Below are 9,192 nucleotides of genomic sequence, written 5' to 3' on the forward strand. Positions count from 1 at the left end.
GCCTCAGCCTGCCCCTCCTTCTTCACCTGCTCCATAGCCCAGTCCGGAACCCGGTAGAATCGACTCCGTCGGCTCCGCGTTCCCAACCGCACGCGCCGCCTTCTGGAACCTACTAGAAGCTGCCGGGACCCCCGGATCCCGCCCCTTCCTCGTCTGCTCACTGGTCACGCTCCTCTAAGGGCTTTCTATGCTTCTTTACTATTGGCTTAAAGCCTAGCCCATCACCTCCGCTTCTCTTTCATTGGACAGCAGGGAGTAATCCCCTTGGCCCTGCCTCCAAGGTACCTCGGGATTGGGCGCTCCCAAACAGGCCCCGCCCACCGTAGACTGCCCGATTGGAGGGCGAGTCAGAAATCTGTGACAGCGATTGGTTACTTGCTCCGCTAATCGTGGCCGCGCTGGCCGCGCCCATTGGTCCTGTTCTTTCTGGAAATTTCCACATTTCCCATTGGGCTGACAGACTTCATGACAGAAACGCCTTCAGAAGGGAAAAAAAAATTCAATTGGGCGGAGAGTTGCCAGCACTTTGCGCTGATAGGTCCTCACCGCTGCCATTCTAAGGGAGCCCCGTAGCGATAGCCCTCCTTTGCCGCGGTGGCTTCGGCAGCCGGAGGGCCGTGGGGGACACCGGGCTTCCGGGCCGCTTCCCGCCTCCGGCTGCTGCGGCCGGGCCGATGACTCGCGCGTCCCCAGCGCAGAGAGCCCCAGTCTCTCGCCCGTTTCGGGCTCTCGGGGGTCCCAGTGGTGAGGGTGACCGTCAGGGGCGGCCTCTACCCGGAGCCCAGCTGTTCGGGTCTGAATGTTCAAAAAGACAGCGCGGCGGGAAAGGCTGGGCCGGGGGAGGACAGACCCGGGCTCTCACGCCGGCGGGGCCGGTGGCGGCCGAGTCCCCTCCGTGGAGACCCTCCTAACCTCGGGGGTAAAGGGTCGGTCATCTAGGGCCAGGGCTTCCTGTGCAGCGTGTAGACTTACTGGAAGGGGCCACCCCACGTCCATGGTTTGTACGTAAAGGGGCGAAGGAAACAGACCGCGGCGTGGAGCTTGACCACTTCCAAGTGGGGGCGGCCGGGAGCGCCCTAAGCCGCAGCCCACGTGCCAGAGGCAGAGCGGGCACCATGAGAGCGACAGGAAGGGCTCGGAGCGGGAAGGATGGGCCTGCGGACTCTCACTGCTGCTTTTGCACCTGGGCCTGTGCGGAGTCCATGGAACAGAGGAGCCGCTGGGGCCTGGAGAGGGGACCTGGGTCCGGCTGGATCGCCGTTCTTTTTGGCTAATGCCATCCATTCCCAGGGTGGCACGTGTCCTTTATGCCAACAGCCTGACCGCCCGGCTGGCTTGACATTGCGGCCAAAGTCACCGCAGATTCACGTGGCAGCCACCTCCCTCCCTCGCTGAACTCTGGGCGGCTTCAGATCGGGCTCAGGGCCGTCTAACTTAGCAGGCCTGCGTTTCCCACCTTTTCCTGTCCGCCACCTTCAGCAGAGACCTCCAGCCACACGACCCCTCCTTCCCCGAACTAGGTGGGCTCCTGGGCGCTGGGCCCGCCTCCGAGCTGCTCCCTCGGCCACCAGCTCTGCCGGTTTACCTCGTGTCTCTCTGGTTGAGATGGGCCGTCAAGGTTCCATGGCAACTGGCCCCAAACAAACACACTGATTTCTGTTCACCTGTTCCCGGCTTTCTCAGCACCCTGGGCCACCGACGTGTCCCCGTCACAGATCAGTGCCTGGGAGGTAGCACCACAGTCCGTGAGATGGAGAAGGGCTTTGTGTTTGTTTTCCTTTATCCTGGGTCCCAGCTGCATTGCAGTGTCTGGCACAGTGGCATTCATCAATCCATCAGACATCGAATGCCCTGTTATGTGTCAGGTGTAATTGTGGGCGTTGCCAGAAGTGCAGTGAACAAAACGGACAGAAGTCCATTTTCATGGTGTTTGTTAGTGAAGGAGACAAACCTAAAAGTTTATGTAGGGTACCTGCACAGGCGCAATAGAGAAACATGTCGGGGACAGGGTGCCAGGAGCGCTGGATGAGGGGCCAGGGCAAACCTCAGTGAGAAGCTAACGTTTGAGAAAAGACACAGGGAAGTGAGATGATTAGAAGTCTGGGGAAGAACTTCGCAGTCAGAGGGAACAGCCGTGCAGAGGTCCTGGGGTGGCCAGAATGGAGGCAGCAGGGAAGAGGCAGGCGGAGCCAGATCCTGCAGGTGGGAGGCCTTTGTGTTCATGGTGGGACATGCTGGCAGATTCTGAGCAGAGGAGGAACACAATCCATTTCATTTCATCAGCTCCCTGTAGCTGCTGTGCAGATGAAGAGGGCAAGGGGGAGGCTGGGAGAGCTGTGGTGGCGGCCGGGCCAGGGTGGGAGCAAAGGAGGGCTGAGAATGGTATTCAGATGCACTTTGCCAAGCCACCAGGACCTAGTGATGCATTGGAGGCAGAGCGTGAAGGAAGGAGGAGACAGGGATGGCTCTAAGCCTTTGGCCTGCTAGAGTCTAAGGCTTTTGGCCTGCTCTCTCATTCTTCTGCTAAATTTGCCAACAAGACCTTTCCTTTCTTCTTGGCACTTTCTTCAGACCACACTCCTGCTAATCCCACTGCTGTTCCTTAGACCAGCCCTTCCTGTCTGGCGGCCTTTCCAAGCCCTCCATCAGCTCCCCACAGCCTGTCTCCAGGCGTCTTTCCTGTTCCTCTCTGTGTGACCTGGACACGTGTTTTTATACAGTCCTACTACGTGTGGCGCTCTGCGTGCAGGGGCTCAGCATGAGAAAAGGCAGCCCACAGGCGCAACTTCTGCTTACATGGCTCTTGTCTTCTAATGGGAGAGTCAGATGATAAACTCATCAGCTGTGTGACTTTAAGCAACCTACTTGACCTCTCTGTGTTTCAGTTTCTTTCATTTAAAAACGGGGATGAGAAAGTTTCAATGTCAGATTAGTTGTGAGGATGAAACGATCTGATATTTGTAAAGCAAGTGGGACAGTGCCTGATGACAGGGTAAGCACTATCTGCACTTGTTACAGAAAAATAAACGCACAGCCCGGCCGGTGTGGCTCAGTGGCTGAGCATCCACATATGAACCAGGAGGTCACGGTTCGGTTTATGGTCGGGGCACATGCCCTGGTGTCAGGCTCAATCCTAGTAGGGGGCATGTAGGAGGCAGCCAATCAATGATTCTCACCATTGATGTTTCTATCTCCCTTTCCCCTTCCTCTCTGAAATCAGTAAAATAAATATATATATATATTTATAAATAAATGCACAGATGAAGATAACTCTAGACTTATAAGGAAAGCAAATGGTAAGGGACAGAGAATAACCAGGGAGGCAGGAAAGGAAGGGGCCCCTAAAGGTGGGTACATAGTGAAGGCCCCTGAGACCTGCGGGGAGGAGAAGCCAGCCAGGGACGGGGTGCCAGGAAGGGTAACGGAGGGTGCAGGGCTGAACAAGTGTGGAATTTTCAAGGGACCCAAAGATGGCTTTCCTATGCTCTGTGACCTTGTCCGTAAAGGGATGATGAGGTGCCAGTGACTTCCCAACGTTGCTATGAGGATTAAACAAAATAACCCAAACTCAAGTCCTGTCAGACCTGACAATTATAAAAATGTGAGAGCCTTCTTCCAGAAAAAAATGCAAATTAAAACACGAGGTATGGCGTTGCAGGAGGATGCAGACGGGAGACCCTGAAGCTTAAGCTGAATCAGTGTCATGGTAAAGCCACGTCTGAACAGTGAGAGATGTTCGCTCTCATCATTCCCACCGACCCGGCTTCTCCAGTTGGCGAACTCGGAGCCCCTGGGTGGGCAGGGGGCAGGGTCCCCTTCCCCAGCTCCCCGGACACCAGCAGCAGCTCCACAGAAGGCGTCCTGGGCGTCACGGTTCAAGTGATTCATGCTGCTATTCCAGTGCTGCCGCTCTCCCGGCGGGGAGCAAGGTGGCGAGGGCAGTGTTTGTCCACGCGGGCATCCTGGGCGTCCTGAGCGAAGGACAGACCGCAGGGCTCCATGCGTGCGGCCAAGTTCTCCCAAGATCAGGAAAAATAAAACATCTGGACCTCAGGGAGCTGAGCGTGGGGTTAAGGCGCGGAGGTGAGGGGAGGCTTGCAGCTCTGACTTCTGGGGTCTGCAGCACATGGAATTTTTGTCTTTACAAGAACTTTCACTATTGGAGTGGGAATTTGAGGGCAAAGTTCCCTTCCGATTCTGAGAAATTCCTAAAGAATATCTCATTTCCCATTTAACTGAATGATTCTAACTTCCAGCTCTCCCGCTAAGATAGCATGGGAGCCCTGACTAGCAGGGAAAACGTGTGGGAAATGAAGTGCCATAGAGTTCTGCTCAATTCGGCGAACTTCTATGGAGAGCCAGGCAACATGCCAGATGCTTCAAGGAATAAAACGGCGGTAATTATTATCCAATAAATTATTCAGAGAGCCCCAGAGCCCAGCCTGGGACCTCGCCATCCACCCTGCCTCCCGGAGTGACCTCAGGCAGCCTCGTGGCTATAAATACCGTCTCGATGACTCCCACACTTCCATCTTCCGCTCAGATCTTGCACCCAAGTTCCAGGCTGTCCCCCCAGATGCCTCCTCGCTGTCTCACCGGGTAGGCCAATGGACTTCCCAATGGGTCCAAGTCGGAGCTCCTGACGTTCTCCCCCAAGCTGCTCTTCCCTTGACGCCCCTCTCATCAGTGGCCTCACCATTCTTGGACGCGTTCAGGCTGGAAACTTTGGAGGCGTCCTTGACTCCTGTCTGTCACAGCCACGTTCAGTTCATCAGCAAACACTGCCAGCTGGACACAGACCCCTTCGCAGCTCCCCAGCCATCTCCTAGCTGTGACTGGGAACAGGAGGGAGAGGAGTGTTGGCTCCCTGAGTTGGGGCGGGGGGGTCAGAGTCTGAGGGAATCCCCAGCCTGGCTCTCAGGCCGATCCTGAGAGATGCGAGTTGGGATGGAGGATGAGAGGAGAGCTGCTGTACACAGGTGACAGCCAAGTTGAGCCCAGTGAGGACACTGACGACAGCCATGATAGACAGTGGACCAGTGCTCCTGCCAAGGTTAACGGCATCACACACTCTTGCCCCCCTGGACAGAGAAGGGGCCCCAGTCATAACTGAGATAAAATATCCTGACTGCTGGGTAGGATGGGGGCTTGGGGTCAGAATGAGTGGGTCCCAAGGCAGTGGTTCTCAACCAGGGGTGACTTTGCCCACAGGGGACACTTTGCAATGTCCAGAGACTTTTTTTAAAAAATTTTTTCTTTTTTATATATTTTATTGATTTTTTACAGAGAGGAAGGGAGAGAGATAGTTAGAAACATCGATGAGAGAGAAACATCGATCAGCTGCCTCCTGCACATCTCCCACTGGGGATGTGCCCGCAACCCAGGTACATGCCCTTGACCGGAATCGAACCTGGGACCTTTCAGTCCGCAGGCCAACGCTCTATCCACTGAGCCAAACCGGTTTCGGCAGAGAGACTTTTTTTTTGTCATAACTTGGAGGGTGGGTGGGCTACCGAGGCCAGGGATGCTGCTGAACAGCTTGGAATGTGCCAGATGGCTCCCCAAATTATTTGGCTCCAACTATAAACAGAACTGAGGTTGGGAAATGTTAAATGTATTTCTTGCACACCTGAGCTTGCTTGAGGCTTGAGACTGAAACCTGCTACATGACAAGCAGGTTTAAATTGACCGCAGTGCAGCCCGGTTCAGTGGTTGAGCATTGACCTATGAACCAGAAGGTCATGGTTCGATTCTCAGTCAGGACACATACCAGGTTGTGGGCTCCAACCTCAGTGTGGGTGGTGCAGGAGGCAGCCAGTCAATGATTCTCTCTCATCATGGATGTTTCTCTCTCTCCCTCTCTGAAATTACATATCTATCTATCTATCTATCTATCTATCTATCTACAGTGCATAAGATGACACCCAGTACCAGGAGAAGGCTGGTCAGGGGCACTGCAGAAGATGAAAGATGGTGCAAACTCAGTGACACCCCACCCACTGAAAGGTGTGTGTGGTGGGGGAGTTTGTCCCCTCCCCTTGAACTTGGTGGGCCCTGGGACTATGCTGACCAATAGAACACAGGGATAGTGTTACTGTGCCCGTTTCCAAGCCTTATTACACTGGCAGCGTACACTTCCCATCTTTTGAGACACTCACTCTTGGAGCCCTGTGTTGCCATGTAAGAAGTCTGACTGTCCCGAGGTAGCCATGGTTCAAGGAAGCCCAAGCTGCCACGTGGACAGCCCAGCTGTTCACCATCCCAGCCCAGGTGTGTGAGGGAAGCTGTCTTGGACCCTCCAGCCCCACCCAGTCACCACTGAGCCACCGGAGCTGAGGCCGTATGGAGCGGAAGAATCTAGCAGCTCTTAGCTGAGCCTTTTCCTGCTCTTTGGACTCATTCTCTGGGCAGCTCTCAGCGCCGCCTGAACTGACTTGCACTTGTTCACTTGTTGACCAGCTGTCTCCCAGGTTAGACTCTGGGCAGGGCCTACGATTTGTTCACCGCCATGTGCAGTCCCTCTGCCCTGTGTGGTCTGTGACTTTAATTAGAGGGTGTGAGTAGTAGGCTGCCTGCAGTGATGGCTGTAGTAACTCCTCCTGCCCCTCGATGCCCACCCTTTGCAAGGGGACTGGCTGCACCTCCCATTAAGAGGTGGAGTCTATATCTCTCTCCAGTCCCTCAAATATAGGCTGGCCTTGCAACCTGCATTGACCAACAGGATGTGATGGCGGTAACATAGTGTGACCTTAGAGCAGCGGTTCTCAACCTGTGGGTCGTGACCCCTTTGGCGGTCGAACGACCCTTTCACAGGGGTCGCCTAAGACCATCCTGCATATCAGATATTTACATGACGGTTCATAACAGTAGCAACATGACAGTGATGAAGTAGCCACGAAAATAATTTTATGGTTGGGTCACAGCATGAGGAACTGTATTTAAAGGGCCAGAAGGTTGAGAACCACTGCCTGAGAGTTAGGCCTCAGGGGCACTGCAGCCCCTGGTGTCACCCTCTTGGAGCAGGGCCATGGAGACCATGACGCCATGGAGAGCCCAGTCTAGCCCACTGGAGGGTAAGAGACCACACAGCGCGGGCCTGGGGGGCCTTGCTGACAACCAGCATCAGCTGCCAGTCAGTGAGAGAGGCCATCCTGGGCCCCCAGGCCCAGCTGGGTGGTCAGATGACGGCAATCCTGGGAGTGATGCAGGCAAGACCAGCAGATGAACCTTCCGGCTTATCCCAGCCCAGCTGCTGACCCAGCATCCTGGTTGGTACTTAAACCAGTAACTTTTCAGTTTAATACATAGCAATAGATAACTTAAACAATATAGAAGGACCCACGTTCAGCCCTGGCCAGTGTCTCAGTGGTTAGAGTGTCGATCCGTGCACTGGAAGGGTCTCGGGTTCGATTCCCAGTCAAAGGCATGTACCTGGGTTGCACGTTCAGCCAGGGGCTCTGGTCAGGCACCTGTAGGAGGCAACCAATCAATGTGTCTCTCTCACATGATGTTTCTCTCTCCCCGCCCAGCCCCCTCCCACTCTCTCTAAAAATCAATGGGAAAAATATTCTTGGATGAGGATTAACAAAAATAAAAAAAATAATAAAAGGACCCAAGTTCATAAACAGCATTAAGAGAACTGATTTACCGTATTTATAAGTTTAATCTATTAGGGGATAAGAATTGTTTAACTGGTTAGAAAAATTCAGGCTTAGCTTGGGAGGGCACCCTCAGTCCTCCACCCATTCTCTATTTGTAAAGGAAAAAAAGAACAAAAAAGAAAAAAATGTTTGTTAGATGTGTCTCTTCTGTTAAGATTTAAAAATATATATTTTTTATTGATTTCAGAGAGGAAGGGAGAGGAAGAGAGAGATACAAACATCAATGATAAGAGAGAATCACTGAGTGGCTGCCTCCTGCACGCTCCCTACTGGGGATCAAGCCCACAACCTAGGCATGTGCCCTTGGCCAGAATCGAACCCGAGACCCTTCAGTCCGCAGGGCGATGATGCTCTATCCACTGAGCCAAACCGGCTAGGGCTTTTCTGTTAAGATTTTGAGGTGCTTGAGAGGAATAGCTATTTCAACTCTGTACAATGTAGTTTAAATCTATTAGGGAATTTAATTACCTAAGTTTATAATTGGCATTCATTTTTAGAATTTAATCTATTGAACCTGTGAGTTAATTAAATATTTATCAAAGAATAAATGGAAGTAGTTGTTCTTATTTTTATACAAACATTAGTAGATTTATAAATAGAAGACTAGATTTGCAAGTTGTATTTGCATGTGTAAGAAAAACTAGTTCTTTTCTTAATTTATAAGTTTAATAAACAGTAGTAATTTTAACAGGAGCAACAGTAAGTAGCTTTTTCTCTGCACAAAAGCCCCTCCTCTCCAATATTAAAATTCCTCAACTGCCAATGCCTGGTGCTACATTCCCACTGGAAAATTTGGCGTTCCACACACTTCCATGCCTGTGTTTCTGTGGGTCCCTTGGCCTGAAATAACCTTCCTTCCACACAGGTGGTTCTCAACCTTCCTAATGCCTTGACCCTTTAATACAGTTCCTCATGTTGTGGTGACCCCCAACCATAAAATTATTTTCGTTGCTACTTCATAACTGCAATTTTGCTACTGTTATGAATCGTCATGTAAATATCTGATATGCAGGATGTCTTTTCATTGTTACAAATTAGCCCTGACCAGTTTGGCTAAGTGGATAGAGTGTCGGCCTGCGGACTGAAGGGTCCCAGGTTCGATGCCGGTCAAGGGCATGTACCTTGGTTGTGGGCACATCCCCAGTAGGGAGTGTGCAGGAAGCAGCTGAATCGATGTTTCTCTCTATTCCTCTCCTTCTCCCTTCCTCTCTGTAAAAAAATCAATAAAATATATTTAAAAACAAAACAAAAAAAACACACAAATTGAACATAATTAAAGCATAGTGATTAATCACAAAAACAGTATGTAATTATATATGTGTTTTCTGATGGTCTTAGGCGACCCTGTGAAAGGGTCGTTTGACCCCCAAAGGGTCACGACCCACAGGTTGAGAACCGCTGCTCCACACACACCTTTGGTACCCGGCAAAATTTTACCTTTTCCATAAGGTCCAGCTGAAACTCTGAGGCGAGGTCCAGGGGGAATCATGCTTCCATCCACATCAACGCAGGTGTGTGGCCAGGCCTCTCA

General features: G+C 52.1%; 1 protein-coding gene across 2 annotated transcripts in view; it reads right to left on the bottom strand.

The window, feature by feature from the left end:
* The window catches only part of STIP1 (stress induced phosphoprotein 1), a 23,254-nt gene extending 14,062 nt beyond the window's left edge, over positions 1–9,192 (bottom strand). Inside the window, exon 1 of one of the 2 annotated variants that reach the window (XM_006771636.2) lies at positions 9,099–9,192. In XM_006771636.2, coding sequence (XP_006771699.1) covers positions 9,099–9,107 — 9 coding nt within the window. In that variant the 5' untranslated portion in view covers positions 9,108–9,192. Of the gene's footprint in view, positions 1–26; positions 173–9,098 lie in introns of those variants that run through there. The other variant, XM_006771635.2, reaches the window with a different exon arrangement.

The sequence above is a fragment of the Myotis davidii genome, unplaced genomic scaffold (genome assembly GCF_000327345.1).
Source record: "Myotis davidii unplaced genomic scaffold, ASM32734v1 scaffold425, whole genome shotgun sequence".
Classification (NCBI taxonomy): domain Eukaryota; kingdom Metazoa; phylum Chordata; class Mammalia; order Chiroptera; family Vespertilionidae; genus Myotis; species Myotis davidii.